The 26315-nt window shown below is 48.6% G+C and overlaps 1 protein-coding gene across 4 annotated transcripts in view; it reads right to left on the bottom strand.

The window, feature by feature from the left end:
- The window catches only part of micall2b (mical-like 2b), a 42659-nt gene that overhangs the window by 14978 nt on the left and 1366 nt on the right, over positions 1-26315 (bottom strand). For 2 of the 4 annotated variants that reach the window (XR_016485609.1, XM_090194993.1), the window contains exons 2-6: positions 23362-23410; positions 11510-11651; positions 8441-8628; positions 5829-5959; positions 2781-4046 (exon numbers count right to left, since the gene is read on the bottom strand). Coding sequence is in view for 3 of the 4 variants with exons in the window: in XM_090194993.1 (XP_090051119.1) it covers positions 2781-4046; positions 5829-5959; positions 8441-8628; positions 11510-11651; positions 23362-23410 (1776 nt within the window). In the remaining variant the exon portion in view is untranslated. Of the gene's footprint in view, positions 1-2780; positions 4047-5828; positions 5960-8440; positions 8629-11509; positions 11652-23361; positions 23411-25626; positions 25722-26315 lie in introns of those variants that run through there. The other 2 variants (XM_090194995.1, XM_090194996.1) reach the window with 2 other exon arrangements.

The following is a 26315-nucleotide window of genomic DNA, read 5'->3' on the forward strand; positions in this document are numbered from 1 at the left end:
GGGCTCTATTTTTTTTTATTTAACCTTTAACTAGGCAAGTCAGTTAAGAACAAATTCTTATTTACAATGACGGCCTACTCCAGCCAAACCCTTACGACACTGGGCCAATTGTGCACCGCGCTATGGGCCTGTTGTGATACAGCCTGGAATTGAACCAGGGCCTGTAGTGGTAGTGATGCCTCTAGCACTGTGATGCAGTGCCTTAGACCGCTGCACCACTCGGGAGCCCGCAATACTGTCTAATACAACGTTTCCCAAACAAAATGGGTGGTCGTTTTGGTTTTTGCCCTAACATCAGTGCTTAATTTGAGACGGATCCTATTTGAGCCGGGTCCTATTTGAGCCGGGTCCTATTTGAGCCGGGTCCTATTTGAGCCGGATCCAGTACCTCTCGCGGCATGATTCATTCATTATTTGTGTAAACATTCTAATGGAAGTGATCGGAGTTAAATCAAGTTGCCTGCTCGTTATTCCCCCCCCCCCAGTTGCCTGCTCGTTATCCCCCCCCCCCAGTTGCCTGCTCGTTATTCCCCCCCCCCCAGTTGCCTGCTCGTTATCCCCCCCCCCCCAGTTGCCTGCTCGTTATCCCCCCCCCCCCCCAGTTGCCTGCTCGTTATCCCCCCCCCCCCCAGTTGCCTGCTCCTTAATCCCCCCCCCCCCCCCCAGTTGCCTGCTCCTTAATCCCCCCCCCCCCCCCCAGTTGCCTGCTCCTTAATCCCCCCCCCCCCCCCCCAGAAAGACCATCATGTAAAATACGAATAATAATAATTAATTAATAATAATAATAAAAGTAATAATAACTAAATTGGACGGCACGGTAGCCAAGTGGTTAGAGTGTAGAGGTGGCAGGGTAGCCTAGTGGTTAGGGGCAGGGTAGCCTAGTGGTTAGAGTGTAGAGGTGGCAGGGTAGCCTAGTGGTTAGGGGCAGGGTAGCCTAGTGGTTAGAGTGTAGAGGTGGCAGGGTAACCTAGTGGTTAGGGGCAGGGTAGCCTAGTGGTTAGAGTGTAGAGGTGGCAGGGTAGCCTAGTGGTTAGGGGCAGGGTAGCCTAGTGGTTAGAGTGTAGAGGTGGCAGGGTAGCCTAGTGGTTAGGGGCAGGGGCAGGGTAGCCTAGTGGTTAGAGTGTAGAGGTGGCAGGGTAGCCTAGTGGTTAGGGGCAGGGTAGCCTAGTGGTTAGAGTGTGGAGGTGGCAGGGTAGCCTAGTGGTTAGGGGCAGGGTAGCCTAGTGGTTAGAGTGTAGAGGTGGCAGGGTAGCCTAGTGGTTAGGGGCAGGGTAGCCTAGTGGTTAGAGTGTAGAGGTGGCAGGGTAGCCTAGTGGTTAGGGGCAGGGTAGCCTAGTGGTTAGAGTGTAGAGGTGGCAGGGTAGCCTAGTGGTTAGGGGCAGGGTAGCCTAGTGGTTAGAGTGTAGAGGTGGCAGGGTAGACTAGTGGTTAGGGGCAGGGTAGCCTAGTGGTTAGAGTGTAGAGGTGGCAGGGTAGCCTAGTGGTTAGGGGCAGGGTAGCCTAGTGGTTAGAGTGTAGAGGTGGCAGGGTAGCCTAGTGGTTAGGGGCAGGGTAGCCTAGTGGTTAGAGTGTAGAGGTGGCAGGGTAGCCTAGTGGTTAGAGGCAGGGTAGCCTAGTGGTTAGAGTGTAGAGGTGGCAGGGTAACCTAGTGGTTAGAGGCAGGGTAGCCTAGTGGTTAGAGGCAGGGTAGCCTAGTGGTTAGAGGCAGGGTAGCCTAGTGGTTAGAGGCAGGGTAGCCTAGTGGTTAGAGGCAGGGTAGCCTAGTGGTTAGAGGCAGGGTAGCCTAGTGGTTAGAGGCAGGGTAGCCTAGTGGTTAGAGGCAGGGTAGCCTAGTGGTTAGTGGCAGGGTAGCCTAGTGGTTAGAGGCAGGGTAGCCTAGTGGTTAGAGGCAGGGTAGCCTGGTGGTTAGAGGCAGGGTAGCCTGGTGGTTAGAGGCAGGGTAGCCTGGTGGTTAGAGGCAGGGTAGCCTGGTGGTTAGAGACAGGGTAGCCTGGTGGTTAGAGACAGGGTAGCCTGGTGGTTAGAGACAGGGTAGCCTGGTGGTTAGAGACAGGGTAGCCTAGTGGTTAGAGCGTTGGACTAGTAACCGGAAGGTTGCTAGTTCAAATCCCCGAGCTGACAAGGTACAAATCTGTCGTTCTGCCCCTGAACAGGCAGTTCTGTTCCTAGGCCAGTTAACCCACTGTTCCTAGACTAGACTGTTCCTAGGCCATCATTGAAAATAAGAATTTGTTCTTAACTGACTTGCCTAGTTAAATAAAGGTTAAATAAAAAAAACACATTTAAAAAAATAATGGAGAAGAGAGAGATAATAATAAAATTAATTCATAATAAAAAAGTAGTGATATTTCTATGTAATTATCCCATCCTGCCCCTGCCACACTGATCCCAGACCTGCCCTCTTATTTATACATAGAGGTTATGGGGAGGGCCAGTGTGGTATGTAACTGATCCCAGACCTGCCCTCTTATTTATACATAGAGGTTATGGGGAGGGCCAGTGTGGTATGTAACTGATCCCAGACCTGCCCTCTTATTTATACATAGAGGTTATGGGGAGGGCCAGTGTGGTATGTAACTGATCCCAGACACGCTCACTATGTGTCCCGGGACTTCCCGATCTATAAATGAAGCACTGCCTAACACGACACAGCTGATTCAAATGATTAAAGCGTGATGATTGGTTGATTATTTGAATCAGCTGTGCAGCGCCACGGCAAAAAACCAAAACGTTGCTCCTGAGGAGAGTGTCGAGTTCTGAGAATATCTGAGATGTCTCACCTGTTCTCGGTCTTCTTCAGTCCTACAGGATGCCACGGAGGACTTGAAGCACCAGCTGTTGTTGTGGTGTTGTTGTCTGTTAGTTTCTTAGTGATGACAGCACCAGCTGTTGTTGTGGTGTTGTTGTCTGTTAGTTTCTTAGCGATGACAGCAGCAGGTGTTGTTGTGGTGTTGTTGTTGTCTGTTAGTTTCTTAGCGATGACAGCAGCAGGTGTTGTTGTTGTGTTGTTGTTGTCTGTTAGTTTCTTAGCGATGACAGCAGCAGCCTGGGTCTTGGTACTGCAGTCTTCTTTAGATGGAGAGGCTTTCACATCACTATCCATCTTGAAGACAACTCTACCTCTACCCTGAACCACATCCCTGTCCCCACCTGGCACCACATTCACACCCTTATCCCCTCCCTTACCCCCACCCCAACCTGAACCCTCTCCCTTACCCCCTACCCCACTGCCACCCAAACTCACTACCACACTCACACCCTGGCCAACCCCCACTACTGTCCCCTGTGTGCCAGCGTTCGGGACTCTATTTGTGGGTAGACTCGGTGCCTGTCCCGGAGTCTGGGTCTTGCCCTGGTTCTCCTGCCCAGTGGTGGTGTTCCCAGATTGGAAGAACTGGAGCCGGGCCTGCTGGGTAGTTGTCGTGTTGATGTTCCGTGGGACTGCGGTGGGTCCAGGGGCTGCGGGGCTCACTATGCCCAGGGAGGAGAGCCCCGGGCTGGGCCGCGAGGAGGAGGCAGAGGGGGTGGTGCTTTTGGATCCGTCTGATTTGGAGCTCAGCCAGCTAGGGACAAATTTGGAGGGGGTACTGGTGGGTGTCGGAGCTGGGGTGGATTTCGGGGGGTCTGTGTATTTGGCTCCGGGGGTATTCCTGGAGAGGTCTGAGAGAGGGGTGGTCTGGACAGTGGGAGGAGGGTGAGGGGTGTATTTGGAGGAAGAAGGGGTAGTAGGGGTGTTTTGGGGCAGGTATGAGAGAGGGGTGGTCTGGACAGTGGGAGGAGGGTGAGGGGTGTATTTGGAGGAAGAAGGGGTAGTAGGGTTGTTTTTGGGCAGGTATGAGAGAGGGGTGGTCTTGACAGTGGGAGGAGTGTGAGGGGTGTATTTGGATTCAGTAGGGGTAGTAGGGTTGTTTTTGGGCAGGTCTCGGAGAGGGGGGTGTGTTGGCAGCGCCCCCTGGGGGTGGTGGTGGGAGGTACAGATGAAGGAGCCTGGTGTTGGTCCAGGTTTACAGTTACCAGACAGTAGAGTGGTAGAACACTCACTACACCTGGAGAACACAGGAACAGACATGACATAGAACACCTATATATGGAGAACACAGGAACATACATGACATAGGTGTTCAATCTATGGAGAACACAGGAACAGACATGACATAGAACACCTATATATGGAGAACACAGGAACAGACATGACATAGAACACAGGAACAGACATGACATAGAACACAGGAACAGACATGACATAGAACACAGGGACAGACATGACATAGAACACCTATATATGGAGAACACAGGAACAGACATGACATAGAACACAGGAACAGACATGACATAGAACAACTATATATGGAGAACACAGGAACAGACATGATATAGAACACAGGAACAAACATGACATAGAACACAGGAACAGACATGACATAGAACACCTATATATGGAGAACACAGGAACAGACATGACATAGAACACAGGAACAGACATGACATAGAACACAGGAACAGACATAACATAGAACACAGGAACAGACATGACATAGAACACCTATATATGGAGAACACAGGAACAGACATGACATAGAACACCTATATATGGAGAACACAGGAACAGACATGACATAGAACACCTATATATGGAGAACACAGGAACAGACATGACATAGAACACAGGAACAGACATGACATAGAACACAGGAACAGACATGACATAGAACACCTATATATGGAGAACACAGGAACAGACATGACATAGAACACAGGAACAGACATGACATAGAACACAGGAGACCATTAAGAATATTGTGTCTGTCTGCACGTCTGTCAACCAACCAGATCTCTGTCTCCACCTATAGACTGATACATGTTACAGCAATGAACGTAGTGTGAAGTACAGCTGTCTACCATGGTACAGCTCTATACAGTTAACCCTTTCAATAGGTGACTGGTATAATAACATGGTACAGCTCTATACAGTTAACCCTTTCAATAGGTGACTGGTATTATAACATGGTACAGCTCTATACAGTAAACCCTTTCAATAGGTGACTGGTATAATAACATGGTACAGCTCTATACAGTTAACCCTTTCAATAGGAGACTGGTATAATATGGTGGAGTCATTAACATGGTGGAGTCATTAACAGGGTGGAGTCATTAACAGGGTGGAGTCATTAACAGGGTGGAGTCATTAACAGGGTTAAATGGTGGAGTCATTAACAGGGTGGAGTCATTAACAGGGTTAAATGGTGGAGTCATTAACATGGTGGAGTCATTAACATGGTGGAGTCATTAACAGGGTTAAATGGTGGAGTCATTAACATGGTGGAGTCATTAACATGGTGGAGTCATTAACATGGTGGAGTCATTAACATGGTTAAATGGTGGAGTCATTAACACGGTGGAGTCATTAACAGGGTGGAGTCATTAACAGGGTGGAGTCATTAACAGGGTTATATGGTGGAGTCATTAACACGGTGGAGTCTTTAACAGGGTGGAGTCATTAACAGGGTGGAGTCATTAACAGGGTGGAGTCATTAACAGGGTGGAGTCATTAACACGGTGGAGTCATTAACAGGGTTAAATGGTGGAGTCATTAACAGGGTTAAATGGTGGAGTCATTAACAGGGTGGAGTCATTAACAGGGTTAAACGGTGGAGTCATTAACATGGTGGAGTCATTAACAGGGTTAAACGGTGGAGTCATTAACACGGTGGAGTCATTAACAGGGTTAAATGGTGGAGTCATTAACATGGTGGAGTCATTATCAGGGTGGAGTCATTAACAGGGTTAAATGGTGGAGTCATTATCAGGGTGAAACAGTCAGGTCTTACCTGGCACAGCTCCTGTGATACAGCCTCCCATCCACTAGGTGTCTCTGGACCAGATGAACATGTTTATTACACACTGAACACTTACTGCTCAGAGTCCCCGTCTTATTGGATCGCTCCGACAACACATCCTTCTGGGGACAGACAGACAGACAGACAGATTAGCCTTCTGTTAGTTACAACAGGCTTTGACGTAGGGTCCACAGACCCCTAGGGGTTGTTGGAGGTACTACAGTAGGTCCGTGAAACAATGATTATTATTTCAATGTTATTACTACTAAATCGCCAGAAACAAAAACGAAAAATGTTGAATCACAAACCTACACTAGAAAAGAGGAGAATCTTATTGTGTTCCTCAACTTGTTATATTGAGCTAATTATCTGACACAGGCTTTGACCAAGCACCTGTTCGTAAACTACCAGTCTCAACGACACTCACTGGAGGATCTGACACAGGCTTTGACCAAGCACCTGTTCGTAAGCTACCAGTCTCAACGACACTCACTGGAGGATCTGACACAGGCTTTGACCAAGCACCTGTTCGTAGGCTACCAGTCTCAACGACACTCACTGGAGGATCTGACACAGGCTTTGACCAAGCACCTGTTCGTAAACTACCAGTCTCAACGACACTCACTGGAGGATCTGACACAGGCTTTGACCAAGCACCTGTTCGTAAGCTACCAGTCTCAACGACACTCACTGGAGGATCTGACACAGGCTTTGACCAAGCACCTGTTCGTAGGCTACCAGTCTCAACAACACTCACTGGAGGATCTGACACAGGCTTTGACCAAGCACCTGTTCGTAGGCTACCAGTCTCAACGACACTCACTGGAGGATCTGACACAGGCTTTGACCAAGCACCTGTTCGTAGGCCACCAGACTCAACGACACTCACTGGAGGATCTGACACAGGCTTTGACCAAGCACCTGTTCGTAGGCTACCAGTCTCAACGACACTCACTGGAGGATCTGACACAGGCTTTGACCAAGCACTTGTTCGTAGGCTACCAGTCTCAACGACACTCACTGGAGGATCTGACACAGGCTTTGACCAAGCACCTGTTCGTAGGCCACCAGACTCAACGACACTCACTGGAGGATCTGACACAGGCTTTGACAAAGCACCTGTTCGTAGGCCACCAGTCTCAACGACACTCACTGGAGGATCTGACACAGGCTTTGACCAAGCACCTGTTCGTAGGCCACCAGACTCAACGACACTCACTGGAGGATCTGACACAGGCTTTGACCAAGCACCTGTTCGTAGGCCACCAGTCTCAACGACACAGGCTTTGACAAAGCACCTGTTCGTAGGCTACCAGTCTCAATGACACAGGCTTTGACCAAGCACCTGTTCGTAGGCTACCAGTCTCAATGACACAGGCTTTGACCAAGCACCTGTTTGTAGGCTACCAGTCTCAATTACACAGGCTTTGACCAAGCACCTGTTCATAGGCCACCAGTCTCAACAACACAGGCTTTGACAAAGCACCTGTTCGTAGGCCACCAGTCTCAACGACACTCACTGGAGGATCTGACACAGGCTTTGACAAAGCACCTGTTCGTAGGCCACCAGTCTCAACGACACTCACTGGAGGATCTGACACAGGCTTTGACAAAGCACCTGTTCGTAGGCCACCAGTCTCAACGACACTCACTGGAGGATCTGACACAGGCTTTGACAAAGCACCTGTTCGTAGGCCACCAGTCTCAACGACACTCACTGGAGGATCTGACACAGGCTTTGACTAAGCACCTGTTCGTAGGCCACCAGTCTCAACGACACTCACTGGAGGATCTGACACAGGCTTTGACAAAGCACCTGTTCGTAGGCCACCAGTCTCAACGACACTCACTGGAGGATCTGACACAGGATCAAATCAAAGTGCGTTGGTCACCTGCACAAGGTCAAAGTGCGTTGGTCACCTGCACAAGGTCCAGTGAAATACTTGCTTTGCTAATAACTCTTCAACAGCAATGCACTGCAACATCAATATCCATCAAGAATCAAATACCCAATAAAAAAGTAAAAAAATAACTAGTAATAACAGTTAGCATGTTAATAAAGATGAATCAGGCTAGTTACAACTGGGGCCGGAGTGAACCCTTACAGGAGGGCATCTCTCCAGGAACCGGGTTGGAGTTAAAACCTACAGGAGGATAACTCTCCAGGAACAGGGTTGGAGTTAAAACCTACAGGAGGATAACTCTCCAGGAACAGGGTTGGAGTTAAAACCTACAGGAGGATAACTCTCCAGGAACAGGGTTGGAGTTAAAACCTACAGGAGGATAACTCTCCAGGAACAGGGTTGGAGTTAAAACCTACAGGAGGATAACTCTCCAGGAACAGGGTTGGAGTTAAAACCTACAGGAGGGCATCTCTCCAGGAACAGGGTTGGAGTGAACCCCTACAGGAGGGCATCTCTCCAGGAACAGGGTTGGAGTGAACCCCTACAGGAGGGCATCTCTCCAGGAACAGGGTTGGAGTGAACCCCTACAGGAGGGCATCTCTCCAGGAACAGGGTGGGAGTGAATCCCTACAGGAGGGCATCTCTCCAGGAACAGGGTTTGGGCAACCCTGGATAAGAGTATTTAAAGGAGATCCTTACCTGTGCTGCCCTGTCTGGTCTGGTTGAGGCTTTGGGTGAGGAGGAGGGGGGAGGGCGGTTCTCACTAGCGGATTTAGAGGGGGTAGAGGCGGGGAAGACCTTGGAGACAACTGCTTGGTTCTTTTTCCCAGAAGGCCCCTCTTCTGTGGATGCCTCCGCTGGACGCTTTATCCCCGCCATGCCGCCAACTACACACACAGACACACACACACAACTTGATCACAAAGTTCATCACAGTATGTGTGTCCCCATATCGTGTGGGCAGCATGTGAGTATCATGTGGGCAGCGTGCGAGTGTCATGGGGGCAGCGTGCGAGTGTCATGGGGGCAGCGTGCGAGTGTCATGGGGGCAGCGTGCGAGTGTCATGGGGGCAGCGTGCGAGTGTCATGGGGGCAGCGTGTGAGTGTCATGAGGGCAGCGTGTGAGTGTCATGAGGGCAGCGTGTGAGTGTCATGGGGGCAGCGTGTGAGTATCATGAGGGCAGCGTGTGAGTATCATGGGGGCAGCGTGTGAGTGTCATGTGGGCAGCGTGTGAGTATCATGGGGGCAGAGTGTGAGTGTCATGTGGGCAGCGTGTGAGTGTCATGGGGGCAGCGTGTGAGTGTCATGAGGGCAGCGTGTGAGTGTCATGAGGGCAGCGTGTGAGTGTCATGAGGGCAGCGTGTGAGTGTCATGAGGGCAGCGTGTGAGTGTCATGGGGGCAGCGTGTGAGTGTCATGAGGGCAACGTGTGAGTGTCATGTGGGCAGCGTGTGAGTATCATGAGGGCAGCGTGTGAGTGTCATGAGGGCAGCGTGTGAGTGTCATGGGGGCAGCGTGTGAGTGTCATGGGGGCAGCGTGTGAGTGTCATGTGGGCAGCGTGTGAGTATCATGAGGGCAGCGTGTGAGTGTCATGGGGGCAGCGTGTGAGTATCATGAGGGCAGCGTGTGAGTATCATGAGGGCAGCGTGTGAGTATCATGAGGGCAGCGTGTGAGTGTCATGAGGGCAGCGTGTGAGTGTCATGAGGGCAGCGTGTGAGTGTCATGGGGGCAGCGTGTGAGTGTCATGGGGGCAGCGTGTGAGTGTCATGGGGGCAGCGTGTGAGTGTCATGGGGGCAGCGTGTGAGTGTCATGAGGGCAGCGTGTGAGTGTCATGGGGGCAGCGTGTGAGTGTCATGGGGGCAGCGTGTGAGTGTCATGAGGGCAGCGTGTGAGTGTCATGGGGGCAGCGTGTGAGTATCATGAGGGCAGCGTGTGAGTATCATGAGGGCAGCGTGTGAGTGTCATGGGGGCAGCGTGTGAGTGTCATGAGGTTAGCGTGTGAGTGTCATGAGGGCAGCGTGTGAGTGTCATGAGGGCAGCGTGTGAGTGTCATGGGGGCAGCGTGTGAGTGTCATGGGGGCAGCGTGTGAGTGTCATGAGGGCAGCGTGTGAGTGTCATGAGGGCAGCATGTGAGTATCATGAGGGCAGCGTGTGAGTATCATGGGGGCAGCGTGTGAGTGTCATGGGGGCAGCGTGTGAGTGTCATGAGGGCAGCGTGTGAGTATCATGAGGGCAGCGTGTGAGTGTCATGGGGGCAGCGTGTGAGTATCATGAGGGCAGCGTGTGAGTGTCATGGGGGCAGCGTGTGAGTGTCATGAGGGCAGCGTGTGAGTGTCATGAGGGCAGCGTGTGAGTGTCATGAGGGCAGCGTGTGAGTGTCATGAGGGCAGCGTGTGAGTGTCATGGGGGCAGCGTGTGAGTGTCATGAGGGCAGCGTGTGAGTGTCATGAGGGCAGCGTGTGAGTGTCATGGGGGCAGCGTGTGAGTGTCATGAGGGCAGCGTGTGAGTGTCATGGGGGCAGCGTGTGAGTGTCATGAGGGCAGCGTGTGAGTGTCATGGGGGCAGCGTGTGAGTGTCATGGGGGCAGCGTGTGAGTGTCATGGGGGCAGCGTGTGAGTATCATGAGGGCAGCGTGTGAGTATCATGAGGGCAGCGTGTGAGTATCATGAGGGCAGCGTGTGAGTGTCATGAGGGCAGCGTGTGAGTGTCATGTGGGCAGCGTGTGAGTGTCATGAGGGCAGCGTGTGAGTGTCATGGGGGCAGCGTGTGAGTGTCATGAGGGCAGCGTGTGAGTGTCATGAGGGCAGCGTGTGAGTGTCATGGGGGCAGCGTGTGAGTGTCGTGAGGGCAGCGTGTGAGTGTCATGAGGGCAGCGTGTGAGTGTCATGAGGGCAGCGTGTGAGTGTCATGAGGGCAGCGTGTGAGTGTCATGAGGGCGTGTCATGAGGGCAGCGTGTGAGTGTCATGGGGGCAGCGTGTGAGTGTCATGAGGGCAGCGTGTGAGTGTCATGAGGGCAGCGTGTGAGTGTCATGTGGGCAGCGTGTGAGTGTCATGAGGGCAGCGTGTGAGTGTCATGAGGGCAGCGTGTGAGTGTCATGAGGGCAGCGTGTGAGTGTCATGAGGGCAGCGTGTGAGTGTCATGAGGGCAGCGTGTGAGTATCATCTGGGCAGCGTGTGAGTATCATGTGGGCAGCGTGTGAGTATCATGAGGGCAGCGTGTGAGTGTCATGTGGGCAGCGTGTGAGTGTCATGTGGGCAGCGTGTGAGTGTCATCTGGGCAGCGTGTGAGTGTCATCTGGGCAGCGTGTGAGTGTCATGAGGGCAGCGTGTGAGTATCATGAGGGCAGCGTGTGAGTATCATGAGGGCAGCGTGTGAGTGTCATGAGGGCAGCGTGTGAGTGTCATGGGGGCAGCGTGTGAGTGTCATGAGGGCAGCGTGTGAGTGTCATGAGGGCAGCGTGTGAGTGTCATGAGGGCAGCGTGTGAGTGTCATGAGGGCAGCGTGTGAGTGTCATGAGGGCAGCGTGTGAGTATCATGAGGGCAGCGTGTGAGTGTCATGTGGGCAGCGTGTGAGTGTCATGAGGGCAGCGTGTGGGTATAATGTGGGGAGCGTGTGGGCAGCGTGTGGGCAGCGTGTGGGTATAATGTGGGGAGCGTGTGGGCAGCGTGTGGGCAGCGTGTGGGCAGCGTGTGGGCGTGTCACGTGTGTGTATGCTTGCACATGTTTACTCAATATGTATGTGTGTAGGTGTACTACTCACTAGGTGATTTGCCATGGAAGTAGTTGTAGTATTGTGAGACATATGTCAGAATACTGAGTCTGTCTGGTATCTTCAGGGCCACCATGTCCTCAGCATCTAACAGAGCTGGGATCCCCAGCTCATCCTCCGCTACCCGGAACGCCTGGGAACACACAGATAGAAGGCTGGAGCACACAGAGAGATAGAAGGCTGGAGCACACAGAGAGATAGAAGGCTGGAGCACACAGAGAGATAGAAGGCTGGAGCACACAGAGAGATAGAAGGCTGGAACACACAGAGAGATAGAAGGCTGGAACACACAGAGAGATAGAAGGTTGGAAAACACAGATAGATAGAAGGTTGGAAAACACAGAGAGATAGAAGGCTGGAGCACACAGAGAGATAGAAGGCTGGAGCACACAGAGAGATAGAAGGCTGGAGCACACAGAGAGATAGAAGGCTGGAGCACACAGAGAGATAGAAGGCTGGAGCACACAGAGAGATAGAAGGCTGGAGCACACAGAGAGATAGAAGGCTGGAACACACAGAGAGATAGAAGGCTGGAGCACACAGAGAGATAGAAGGCTGGAGCACACAGAGAGATAGAAGGCTGGAGCACACAGAGAGATAGAAGGCTGGAGCACACAGAGAGATAGAAGGCTGGAACACACAGAGAGATAGAAGGCTGGAGCACACAGAGAGATAGAAGGCTGGAGCACACAGAGAGATAGAAGGCTGGAGCACACAGAGAGATAGAAGGCTGGAGCACACAGATAGATAGAAGGCTGGAACACACAGAGAGATAGAAGGCTGGAACACACAGAGAGATAGAAGGCTGTACACCTGGGAACAAAGAGCTAAAGGAATGTCTGGGAACACAGAACAATAAGGCATGACAAAGCGTCTTCCCCCTCAGCAGGCTGAAAAGATTTGGCATGAGTCCCCAGATCCTCAAAAAGTTCTACAGCTGCACCATTGAGAGCATCTTGACTGGCCTGATCACCGCTTGGTACGGAAACTGCTCGGCATCCGACCGCAAGGCGCTACAGAGGGTAGTGCGTACGGCCCAGTACATCACTGGGGCCGAGCTTCCTGCCATCCAGGACCTCTATACCAGACGGTGTCAGAGGAAGGCCCTAAAAATTGTCAGACTAAAGCCACCCAAGTCATAGACTGTTCTCAGTCTGCTACTGCACGGCAAGTGGTACCGATGCACCAAGTCTGGAACCACCAGGACCCTGACCAGCTTCTTCCCCCAAGCCGTAAGACTGACAAATAGTTAGTTAAATAGTTAACCAGCAGCTACCCAGACTTTCTACATAGGACCTCCCTTACCTCCTACCCCTACACATGGACTCAGTACTGGTACCCCGTGTATATAGCCAAGTTACTACCTCGTACCCCTACACATGGACTCAGTACTGGTACCATGTATATAACGACCAAGTTATGACCTCGTACCTATGCACATGGACTCAGTACTGGTACCATGTATATAACGACCAAGTTATGACCTCGTACCTATGCACATGGACTCGGTACTGGTACCATGTATATAGCCAAGTTATGACCTCGTACCCCTACACACTGACTCAGTACTGGTACCCCGTGTATATAGCCAAGTTATTACCTCCTACCCCTACACATGGACTCAGTACTGGTACCCCGTGTATATAACGACCAAGTTATGACCTCGTACCTATGCACATGGACTCGGTACTGGTACCATGTATATAACTAAGTTATTACCTCGTACCCCTGCACATGGACTCAGTACTGGTACCCCATGTATATAGCCAAGTTATGACCTCGTACCCCTGCACATGGACTCAGTACTGGTACCCCGTGTATATAGCCAAGTTATGACCTCCTACCCCTGCACATGGACTCAGTACTGGTACCCCGTGTATATAGCCAAGTTATGACCTCGTACCCCTACACACTGACTCAGTACTGGTACCCCGTGTATATAGCCAAGTTATGACCTCGTACCCCTACACACTGACTCAGTACTGGTACCCCGTGTATATAGCCAAGTTATGACCTCGTACCCCTACACACTGACTCAGTACTGGTACCCCGTGTATAGACAAGTTATCGTTACTCAGTGTGTATAGAGCTAAGTTATCGTTACTCAGTGTGTATAGAGCCAAGTTATCGTTACTCAGTGTGTATAGAGCCAAGTTATCGTTACTCATGGTGTATAGAGCCAAGTTATCGTTACTCATGGTGTATAGAGCCAAGTTATCGTTACTCATGGTGTATAGAGCCAAGTTATCGTTACTCATGGTGTATAGAGCCAAGTTATCGTTACTCTGTGTGTATAGAGCCAAGTTATCGTTACTCTGTGTGTATAGAGCCAAGTTATCGTTACTCTGTGTGTATAGAGCCAAGTTATCGTTACTCTGTGTGTATAGAGCCAAGTTATCGTTACTCTGTGTGTATAGAGCCAAGTTATCGTTACTCTGTGTGTATAGAGCCAAGTTATCGTTACTCTGTGTGTATAGAGCCAAGTTATCGTTACTCTGTGTGTATAGAGCCAAGTTATCGTTACTCTGTGTGTATAGAGCCAAGTTATCGTTACTCTGTGTGTATAGAGCCAAGTTATCGTTACTCTGTGTGTATAGAGCCAAGTTATCGTTACTCTGTGTGTATAGAGCCAAGTTATCGTTACTCTGTGTGTATAGAGCCAAGTTATCGTTACTCAGTGTGTATAGAGCCAAGTTATCGTTACTCATTGTGTGTTTATTGACGTGTGATTACTGTTGTACTACTTGTCTATGTTCTTTCTCTCTGCCTTGTTGGGAAGGACCAATCAGCTGTTAGTCTACACCTGTTGTTTACCAAGCATGTGATTTCGATATTGTTATCAAGATTGACAGAACCATGCTACAACACACTGTAGATATGGAGATCTGCTGACTTAGGGACTGGTCTGTAGAGGCAGAGACTCAGAGACAAGGTGTTGGTCTCATTCTAACACTCCCATTGGTCTATAGAGGCAGAGACAAAGCGTCGTTCTCATTCTAACACTGCCATTGGTCTATAGAGGCAGAGACTCAGAGACAAGGTGTGGTTCTCATTCTAACACTCCCATTGGTCTATAGAGGCAGAGACTCAGAGACAAGGTGTTGTTCTCATTCCAACACTCCCATTGGTCTATAGAGGCAGAGACAAGGTGTTGTTCTCATTCTAACACTCCCATTGGTCTATAGAGGCAGAGACTCAGAGACAAGGTGTTGTTCTCATTCCAACACTCCCATTGTTCTATAGAGGCAGAGACAAGGTGTTGTTCTCATTCTAACACTCCCATTGGTCTATAGAGGCAAAGACAAGGTGTTGTTCTCATTCTAACACTCCCATTGGTCTATAGAGGCAGAGACAAGGTGTTGTTCTCATTCTAACACTCCCATTGGTCTATAGAGGCAGAGACTCAGAGACAAGGTGTGGTTCTCATTCTAACACTCCCATTGGTCTATAGAGGCAGAGACTCAGAGACAAGGTGTTGTTCTCATTCCAACACTCCCATTGGTCTATAGAGGCAGAGACAAGGTGTTGTTCTCATTCTAACACTCCCATTGGTCTATAGAGGCAGAGACTCAGAGACAAGGTGTTGTTCTCATTCCAACACTCCCATTGTTCTATAGAGGCAGAGACAAGGTGTTGTTCTCATTCTAACACTCCCATTGGTCTATAGAGGCAAAGACAAGGTGTTGTTCTCATTCTAACACTCCCATTGGTCTATAGAGGCAGAGACAAGGTGTTGTTCTCATTCTAACACTCCCATTGGTCTATAGAGGCAGAGACTCAGAGACAAGGTGTGGTTCTCATTCCAACACTCCCATTGGTCTATAGAGGCAGAGACTCAGAGACAAGGTGTTGTTCTCATTCCAACACTCCCATTGGTCTATAGAGGCAGAGACAAGGTGTTGTTCTCATTCTAACACTCCCATTGGTCTATAGAGGCAGAGACAAAGCGTTGTTCTCATTCTAACACTCCCATTGGTCTATAGAGGCAGAGACAAGGTGTTGTTCTCATTCTAACACTCCCATTGGTCTATAGAGGCAGAGACAAGGTGTTGTTCTCATTCCAACACTCCCATTGGTCTATAGAGGCAGAGACAAGGTGTTGTTCTCATTCCAACACTCCCATTGGTCTATAGAGGTAGAGACTCAGAGACAAGGTGTTGTTCTCATTCCAACACTCCCATTGGTCTATAGAGGCAGAGACTCAGAGACAAAGCGTTGTTGTCATTCCAATACTCCCACACCACACATGACTGGAATAGCTGGTAAAGTGACTTTGTGTGTGAGAAAGAGAGATGTCTTTGTTACTATTTCTGTGTTTGAGAAATCCCTGTCCTCTAATTTCTGAATTTGCTCGGCAGAATGTGAGTTAACTCCTTGTTTACAGTAGCTGCTATGTACGTCTCAGTGTTTTAATGGACTGTCTGTGCGAATACAGCCTGAGCAACTGAAGTAGCTGGCCTAGCTGGCTGGCCTGGCAGGCTGGCTGGCTGGCAGGCTGGCTGGCCTGGTTCTAAAACTGCATATTTAGACCAGAACAAAAAGTATGAAAAGAAAACAGACAAGACAGAACAGGACAGATCCCAGCAATGATTCAGGACAGAAAGAGACAGACATGTAAAGCCAGGACAGGATAGATCCCAGCAATGATTCAGGACAGAAAGAGACAGACATGTAAAGCCAGGACAGGACAGATCCCAGCAATGATTCAGGACAGAAAGAGACAGACATGTAAAGCCAGGACAGGATAGATCCCAGCAATGATTCAGGACAGAAAGAGACAGACATGTAAAGCCAGGACAGGATAGATCACAGCAATGATTCAGGACAGAAAGAGACAGACATGTAAAGCCAGGACAGGATAGATCCCAGCAATGATTCAGGACAGAAAGAGACAGACATGTAAAGGCAGGACAGGATAGATCCCAGCAATGATTCAGGACAGAAAGAGACAGACATGTAAAGCCAGGACAGGATAGATCCCAGCAATGATTCAGGACAGAAAGAGACAGACATGTAAAGCCAGGACAGGATAGATCCCAGCAATGATTCAGGACAGAAAGAGACAGACATGTAAAGCCAGGACAGGATAGATCACAGCAATGATTCAGGACAGAAAGAGACAGACATGTAAAGGCAGGACAGGATAGATCACAGCAATGATTCAGGACAGAAAGAGACAGACATGTAAAGCCAGGACAGGACAGATCCCAGCAATGATTCAGGACAGAAAGAGACAGACATGTAAAGCCAGGACAGGATAGATCCCAGCAATGATTCAGGACAGAAAGAGACAGACATGTAAAGCCAGGACAGGACAGATCCCAGCAATGATTCAGGACAGAAAGAGACAGACATGTAAAGCCAGGACAGGATAGATCCCAGCAATGATTCAGGACAGAAAGAGACAGACATGTAAAGCCAGGACAGGATAGATCCCAGCAATGATTCAGGACAGAAAGAGACAGACATGTAAAGCCAGGACAGGATAGATCCCAGCAATGATTCAGGACAGAAAGAAACAGACATGTAAAGGCAGGACAGGATAGATCACAGCAATGATTCAGGACAGAAAGAGAAACCATTGCAGGACCATCAACAGTCTGGAGTTCTTGGGAATTTCTCTTGTTAGATTCCTCACTTTCCTGTCAGAAATGTTCCTGGCTTTCTCCATGACTGGGAGAAAGAATGGAAAGCCCGGGGGTTTCAACAGCCAAAGTGTGTGTGTGTGTGTGTGTATATACAGTGGGGCAAAAAAGTATTTAGTCAGCCACCAATTGTGCAAGTTCTCCCACTTAAAAAGATGAGAGAGGCCTGTACTTTTCATCATAGGTACACTTCAACTATGACAGACAAAATGAGAAAAAAGAAATCCAGAAAATCACATTGTAGGATTTTTAATGAATTTATTTGCAAATTATGGTGGAAAATAAGTATTTGGTCAATAACAAAAGTTTATCAATACTGTTATATACCCTTTGTTGGCAATGACAGAGGTCAAACGTTTTCTGTAAGTCTTCACAAGGTTTTCACACACTGTTGCTGGTATTTTGGCCCATTCCTCCATGCAGACCTCCTCTAGAGCAGTGATGTTTTGGGGCTGTTGCTGGGCAACACGGACTTTCAACTCCCTCCAAAGATTTTCTATGGGGTTGAGATCTGGAGACTGGCTAGACCACTCCAGGACCTTGAAATGCTTCTTACGAAGCCACTCCTTCGTTGCCCGGGCGGTGTGTTTGGGATCATTGTCATGCTGAAAGACCCAGCCACGTTTGCTGATGGAAGGAGGTTTTCACTCAAAATCTCACGATACATGGCCCCATTCATTCTTTCCTTTACACGGATCAGTTGTCCTGGTCCCTTTGCAGAAAAACAGCCCCAAAGCATGATGTTTCCACCCCCATGCTTCACAGTAGGTATGGTGTTCTTTGGATGCAACTCAGGATTCTTTGTCCTCCAAACACAACGAGTTGAGTTTTTACCAAAAAAGTTATATTTTGGTTTCATCTGACCATATGACATTCTCCCAATCTTCTTCTGGATCATCCAAATGCTCTCTAGCAAACTTCAGACGGGCCTGGACATGTACTGGCTTAAGCAGGGGGACACATCTGGCACTGCAGGATTTGAGTCCCTGGCGGCGTAGTGTGTTACTGATGGTAGGCTTTGTTACTTTGGTCCCAGCTCTCTGCAGGTCATTCACTAGGTCCCCCCATGTGGTTCTGGGATTTTTGCTCACCGTTCACCTTGTGATCATTTTGACCCCACAGGGTGAGATCTTGCGTGGAGCCCCAGATCGAGGGAGATTATCAGTGGTCTTGTATGTCTTCCATTTCCTAATAATTGCTCCCACAGTTGATTTCTTCAAACCAAGCTGCTTACCTATTGCAGATTCAGTCTTCCCAGCCCGGTGCAGGTCTACAATTTTGTTTCTGGTGTCCTTTGACAGCTCTTTGGTCTTGGCCATAGTGGAGTTTGGAGTGTGACTGTTTGAGGTTGTGGACAGGTGTCTTTTATTCTGATAACAACTTCAAACAGGTGTCATTAATACAGGTAACGAGTGGAGGACAGAGGAGCCTCTTAAAGAAGAAGTTACAGGTCTGTGGGAGCCAGAAATCTTGCTTGTTTGTAGGTGACCAAATACTTATTTTCCATGATAATTTGCAAATAAATTTATTAAAAATCCTACAATGTGTTTTTTTCTCATTTTGTCTGACATAGTTGAAGTGTACCTACGATGAAAATTACAGGCCTCTCATCTTTTTAAGTGGGAGAACTTGCACAATTGGTGGCTGACTAAATACTTTTTTTCCCCACTGTATGTATGTATGTATGTATGTATGTATGTATAGTCAGACGGTGGTCCTGGAAATGTGTGTGTGTGTGTGCGCGCAGCAGGACATGCTCCCCTCATCCACACCATTTCCAGGACCACCGTCTCCATGGAAGCAGGAAGGAAGGACAGAAGAGCTCCTCCATAACAGCATTCCAAGTAGGACCCTATGAAGTCCACTACATTTGACCCAAGTCCTACGGACCCTGGTGAAAACTAGTGCACTATTTAGGGAATAGGGTGCCATTTGAGCTGTACACCGTGACAACATGATTTGATAAACAACATGTCTGTGTCTGAAGCCAGCTGAGTGTTATCAGTTCATCACCACAGCTATAAAAAAGCTGTTTACATTACTAGGATCCAACTTTCACTTCTGAAGGCAGGCCAGCCATGACACAAACACACACACTTGAAACCTCCAGGTTAACCTCTCCCTTCTCTCTCCCTGCCCTGAGGAAACCTCCAGGTTAACCTCTCCCTTCTCTCTCCCTCCCTGCCCTGAGGAAACCTCCAGGTTAACCTCTCCCTTCTCTCTCCCTGCCCTGAGGAAACCTCCTGGCTAACCTCTCCCTGTCCTGAGGAAACCTCCAGGCTAACCTCTCCCTTCTCTCTCCTTGTCCTGAGGAAACCTCCAGGCTAACCTCTCCCTTCTCTCTCCCTGTCCTGAGGAAACCTCAAATCTAACCTCTCCCTTCTCTCTCCCTGTCCTGAGGAAACCCCCAGGTTAATCTCTCCCTTCTCTCTCCCTGCCCTGAGGAAACCTCCAGGTTAACTTCTCCCTGCCCTGAGGAAACCTCCAGGTTAACCTCTCCCTTCTCTCTCCCTGCCCTGAGGAAACCTCCAGGTTAACCTCTCCCTGCCCTTAGGAAACCTCCAGGTTAACCTCTCCCTGCCCTGAGGAAACCTCCAGGTTAACCTCTCCCTGCCCTGAGGAAACCTCCAGGTTAACCTCTCCCTTCTCTCTCCCTTCTCTCTGCCCTGAGGAAACCTCCAGGTTAACCTCTCCCTGCCCTGAGGAAACCTCCAGGTTAACCTCTCCCTTCTCTCTCCCTGCCCTGAGGAAACCTCCAGGTTAACCTCTCCCTGCCCTGAGGAAAGCTCCAGGTTAACCTCTCCCTGCCCTGGGGAAACCTCCAGGTTAACCTCTCCCTTCTCTCTCTCTGTCCTGAGGAAACCTCCAGGCTAACCTCTCCCTGCCCTGAGGAAACCTCCAGGTTAATCTCTCCCTGCTCTGAGGAAACCTCCAGGCTAACCTCTCCCTTCTCTCTCCCTGTCCTGAGGAAACCTACAGGCTAACCTCTCCCTTCTCTCTCCCTGTCCTGAGGAAACCTCCAGGCTAACCTCTCCCTTCTCTCTCCATGCCCTGAGGTAACCTCGAGGCTAACCTCTCCCTGTCCTTAGGAAACCACCAGGCTAACCTCTCCCTGTCCTGAGGTAACCTCCAGGCTAACCTCTCCCTGCTCTGAGGTAACCTCCAGGCTAACCTCTCCCTGCTCTGAGGTAACCTCCAGGCTAACCTCTCCCTGCTCTGAGGTAACCTCCAGGCTAACCTCTCCCTGCTCTGAGGTAACCTCCAGGCTAACCTCTCCCTGCTCTGAGGTAACCTCCAGGCTAACCTCTCCCTGCTCTGAGGTAACCTCCAGGCTAACCTCTCCCTGCTCTGAGGTAACCTCCAGGCTAACCTCTTCCTGCTCTAAGGTAACCTCCAGGCTAACCTCTCCCTGCTCTGAGGTAACCTCCAGGCTAACCTCTCCCTGCTCTGAGGTAACCTCCAGGCTAACCTCTCCCTGCTCTGAGGTAACCTCCAGGCTAACCTCTCCCTGCTCTGAGGTAACCTCCAGGCTAACCTCTCCCTGCTCTGAGGTAACCTCCAGGCTAACCTCTTCCTGCTCTAAGGTAACCTCCAGGCTAACCTCTTCCTGCTCTGAGGTAACCTCCAGGCTAACCTCTTCCTGCTCTGAGGTAACCTCCAGGCTAACCTCTTCCTGCTCTGAGGTAACCTCCAGGCTAACCTCTTCCTGCTCTGAGGAAAGGGAGGAACAACATCATTCCAATACAAAAGTGAACGTTTATGTGTGGAATCTAACGAGAGAAATTCCCACAAATGTCCAACTGTTGATATGGCCTTGTTTTGCTTTCAGATGATATGTAACTATGGCAACTACATCAATCATTAATAACTGGCCTGCAATGACACAGAGCTGTGGATAGTCTGAGCACCAGTCTCTTTAGTTAACATGCCACTCCTTGTCATTGCCATAGAGGCTGGTCTCTGACAATCTCAACGTTCAATATGCAGATGGTTTACGGCAGAGTTGCTCATTGGTTGTTCGAAATAACAATATTTTTCAGAGGCTAAAATGTTACTGTAGTTCTATGTCAGAATAATTCAGAGGCTAGAATGTTACTGTAGTTCTATATCAGAATAATCCAGAGGCTAGAATGTTACTGTAGTTCTATATCAGAATAATTCAGAGGCTAGAATGTTACTGTAGTTCCATATCAGAATAATCCAGATGCTAGAATGTTACTGTAGTTCTATATCAGAATAATCCAGAGGCTAGAATGTTACTGTAGTTCTATATCAGAATAATTCAGAGGCTAGAATGTTACTGTAGTTCTATATCAGAATAATTCAGAGGCTAGAATGTTACTGTAGTTCTATATCAGAATAATCCAGAGGCTAGAATGTTACTGTAGTTCTATATCAGAATAATCCAGAGGCTAGAATGTTACTGTAGTTCTATATCAGAATAATTCAGAGGCTAGAATGTTACTGTAGTTCTATATCAGAATAATCCAGAGGCTAGAATGTTACTGTAGTTCTATCAGAATACTCCAGAGGCTAGAATGTTACTGTAGTTCTATATCAGAATAATCCAGACGCTAGAATGTTACTGTAGTTCTATATCAAAATAATCAAGAGGATAGAATGTTACTGTAGTTCTATATCAGAATAATCCAGAGGATAGAATGTTACTGTAGTTCTATATCAGAATAATCCAGAGGCTAGAATGGTACTGTAGTTCTATATCAGAATAATCCGGAGGCTAGAATGTTACTGTAGTTCTATATCAGAATAATCCAGATGCTAGAATAGAACTACAGTAACATATCAGAATAATCCAGATGCTAGAATAGAACTACAGTAACATATCAGAATAATCCAGAGGCTAGAATGTTACTGTAGTTCTATATCAGAATAATCCAGAGACTAGAATGTTACTGTAGTTCTATATCAGAATATTCCAGAGGCTAGAATGTTACTGTAGTTCTATATCAGAATAATCCAGAGGCTAGAATGTTACTGTAGTTCTATATCAGAATAATCCAGAGGATAGAATGTTACTGTAGTTCTATATCAGAATAATTCAGAGGCTAGAATGTTACTGTCGTTCTATATCAGAATAATTCAGAGGCTAGAATGTTACTGTAGTTCTATATCAGAATAATCCAGAGGTTAGAATGTTACTGTAGTTCTATATCAGAATAATCCAGATGCTAGAATAGAACTACAATAACATATCAGAATAATTCAGAGGCTAGAATGTTACTGTAGTTCTATATCAGAATAATTCAGAGGCTAGAATGTTACTGTAGTTCTATATCAGAATAATTCAGAGGCTAGAATGTTACTGTAGTTCTATATCAGAATAATTCAGAGGCTAGAATGTTACTGTAGTTCTATATCAGAATAATTCAGAGGCTAGAATGTTACTGTAGTTCTATATCAGAATAATCCAGAGGCTAGAATGTTACTGTAGTTCTATATCAGAATAATTCAGAGGCTAGAATGTTACTGTAGTTCTATATCAGAATAATCCAGAGGATAGAATGTTACTGTAGTTCTATATCAGAATAATCCAGAGGCTAGAATGTTACTGTAGTTCTATGTCAGAAGTATAGTGCTAGAGTGTTAATTAAGCCTAGATATATCACTCTACGTAATGAATTGGTGCTAAAATGGTGTTCAGTTTGCTGGAGTTTATGGTCTGGAGTGACAGTCAGTTGGCTGTATAATCTATAGCAGTCTATGGTGAGGAGTAGGGAGATTTAGCTGGCTGTATTGTCTATGGTGAGACTCAGCTGGTTGTATTATCTATAGAAGTCTATGGTGTGGAGTAGTGAGACTCAGCTGGTTGTATAATCTATAGCAGTCTATGGTGAGGAGTAGTGAGACTTAGCTGGCTGTATAATCTATAGTAGTCTATGGCTGAAGAAATTTGTCTTGGCACCTGAAACCCTCAAACTTACAGATGCACAATTGAGAGCCTCCTGTCAGGCTGAATCATCACCTGGTACGGCAACTGCACCACCCGCAGGGCTCTCCAGAGGGTGGCATGGTCTGCCCAACGCATCACAGGGGGGGGCCACACTACCTGCCCTTCAGGACACCTACAGCACCCAATGTCACAGGAAGGCCAAAAAGATCCTCAAGGACATCAACCACCCGAGCCACAGCCTATTCATCCCGCTATCACACGTCTGTGTGTGTTCATCAGTAACTTACCAGGTGGTTGTTGTCATAGACATTCTCCTTCATCAGGGAATCAAAGTCACTGAGGAGAAGAAGCACAGATTAGGTTGATGACATGTCACATCAATCACACCACTGACACCTGCCATTATTCCCTGGTTCTCACACCCCACTGACGCAAGCTACCTGGCATTATTCCCTGGATCTCACACCCCACTGACGCAAGCTACCTGGCATTATTCCCTGGATCTCACACCCCACTGACGCAAGCTACCTGGCATTATTCCCTGGATCTCACACCCCACTGACGCAAGCTACCTGGCATTATTCCCTGGATCACACACCCGACTGACTCAAGCTACCTGGCATTATTCCCTGGATCTCACACCCCACTGACGCAAGCTACCTGGCATTATTCCCTGGATCTCACACCCCACTGACGCAAGCTACCTGGCATTATTCCCTGGATCTCACACCCCACTGACGCAAGCTACCTGGCATTATTCCCTGGATCTCACACCCCACTGACGCAAGCTACCTGGAATTATTCCCTGGATCTCACACCCCACTGACGCAAGCTACCTGGCATTATTCCCTGGATCACACACCCCACTGACGCAAGCTACCTGGCATTATTCCCTGGATCTCACACCCCACTGACTCAAGCTACCTGGCATTATTCCCTGGATCTCACACCCCACTGATTCAAGCTACCTGGCATTATTCCCTGGATCTCACACCCCACTGACTCAAGCTACCTGGCATTATTCCCTGGATCTCACACCCCACTGACGCAAGCTACCTGGCATTATTCCCTGGATCACACACCCCACTGACGCAAGCTACCTGGCATTATTCCCTGGATCTCACACCCCACTGACGCAAGCTACCTCCTATTATTCCCTGGATCTCACACCCCACTGACGCAAGCTACCTCCTATTATTCCCTGGATCTCACACCCCACTGACGCAAGCTACCTCCTATTATTCCCTGGATCACACACCCCACTGACGCAAGCTACCTCCTATTATTCCCTGGATCACACACCCCACTGACGCAAGCTACCTGGCATTATTCCCTGGATCACACACCCCACTGACTCAAGCTACCTGGCATTATTCCCTGGATCACACACCCCACTGACTCAAGCTACCTGGCATTATTCCCTGGATCACACACCCCACTGACGCAAGCTACCTCCTATTATTCCCTGGATCTCACACCCCACTGACGCAAGCTACCTCCTATTATTCCCTGGATCACACACCCCACTGACGCAAGCTACCTCCTATTATTCCCTGGATCACACACCCCGCTGACGCAAGCTACCTGGCATTATTCCCTGGATCACACACCCCACTGACGCAAGCTACCTCCTATTATTCCCTGGATCTCACACCCCACTGACGCAAGCTACCTCCTATTATTCCCTGGATCACACACCCCACTGACGCAAGCTACCTCCTATTATTCCCTGGATCACACACCCCACTGACGCAAGCTACCTGGCATTATTCCCTGGATCACACACCCCACTGACGCAAGCTACCTCCTATTATTTCCTGGATCTCACACACCACTGACGCAAGCTACCTCCTATTATTCCCTGGATCTCACACCCCACTGACGCAAGCTACCTGGCATTATTCCCTGGATCTCACACCCCACTGACGCAAGCTACCTCCTATTATTCCCTGGATCTCACACCCCACTGACGCAAGCTACCTGGCATTATTCCCTGGATCACACACCCCACTGACTCAAGCTACCTCCTATTATTTCCTGGATCTCACACACCACTGACGCAAGCTACCTCCTATTATTTCCTGGATCTCACACACCACTGACGCAAGCTACCTCCTATTATTCCCTGGATCTCACACCCCACTGACGCAAGCTACCTGGCATTATTCCCTGGATCTCACACCCCACTGACGCAAGCTACCTCCTATTATTCCCTGGATCTCACACCCCACTGACGCAAGCTACCTGGCATTATTCCCTGGATCTCACACCCCACTGACGCAAGCTACCTGGCATTATTCCCTGGATCTCACACCCCACTGACGCAAGCTACCTGGCATTATTCCCTGGATCTCACACCCCACTGACGCAAGCTACCTCCTATTATTCCCTGGATCTCACACCCCACTGACTCAAGCTACCTGGCATTATTCCCTGGATCACACACCCCACTGACTCAAGCTACCTGGCATTATTCCCTGGATCACACACCCCACTGACGCAAGCTACCTCCTATTATTCCCTGGATCACACACCCCACTGACTCAAGCTACCTGGCATTATTCCCTGGATCTCAATCTAGTCCACAGGAGGCTGGTGGCACCTTGATTGGGGAGAACGCGCTCGTGTTAATGGCTGGAGCGGAATCAGTGGAGTGGTGTCACAATATGTCAAACATTCCATTCCCTCAGACTCCTTTGCAGAATCAGTGGAGAGGTGTCACAATATGTCAAACATTCCATTCGCTCAGACTCCTTTGCAGAATCAGTGGAGAGGTGTCACAATATGTCAAACATTCCATTCGCTCAGACTCCTTTGCAGAATCAGTGGAGAGGTGTCACAATACGTCAAACATTCCATTCGCTCAGACTCCTTTGCAGAATCAGTGGAGTGGTGTCACAATATGTCAAACATTCCATTCGCTCCGACTCCTTTGCAGAATCATTCAACAACGTCTTCACTTGAGAACCTGACCGTCATAATGACAGCGTCAATGATGTCACTCCATCTTATGACCAGTGATTCACTTTGCTTTTATTAAAATGTCAAAATGCATCTCAGAGTCAGTCTGACACGCGCCAGTTTTCCACTGATTCTATAAAAAAAAAAAAAAATATATATATATATATATATATATATATATATATATATATATATATATATATATATATATATATATATATATATTTGGGTCTTTAGACGGAGTTCACCGGAGTGAAACATGTGGAAATGATGCCTTGTC

Source organism: Oncorhynchus mykiss, chromosome 13, assembly GCF_057628025.1.
Source record: "Oncorhynchus mykiss isolate SJ-2025 chromosome 13, ASM5762802v1, whole genome shotgun sequence".
NCBI classification, from domain to species: domain Eukaryota; kingdom Metazoa; phylum Chordata; class Actinopteri; order Salmoniformes; family Salmonidae; genus Oncorhynchus; species Oncorhynchus mykiss.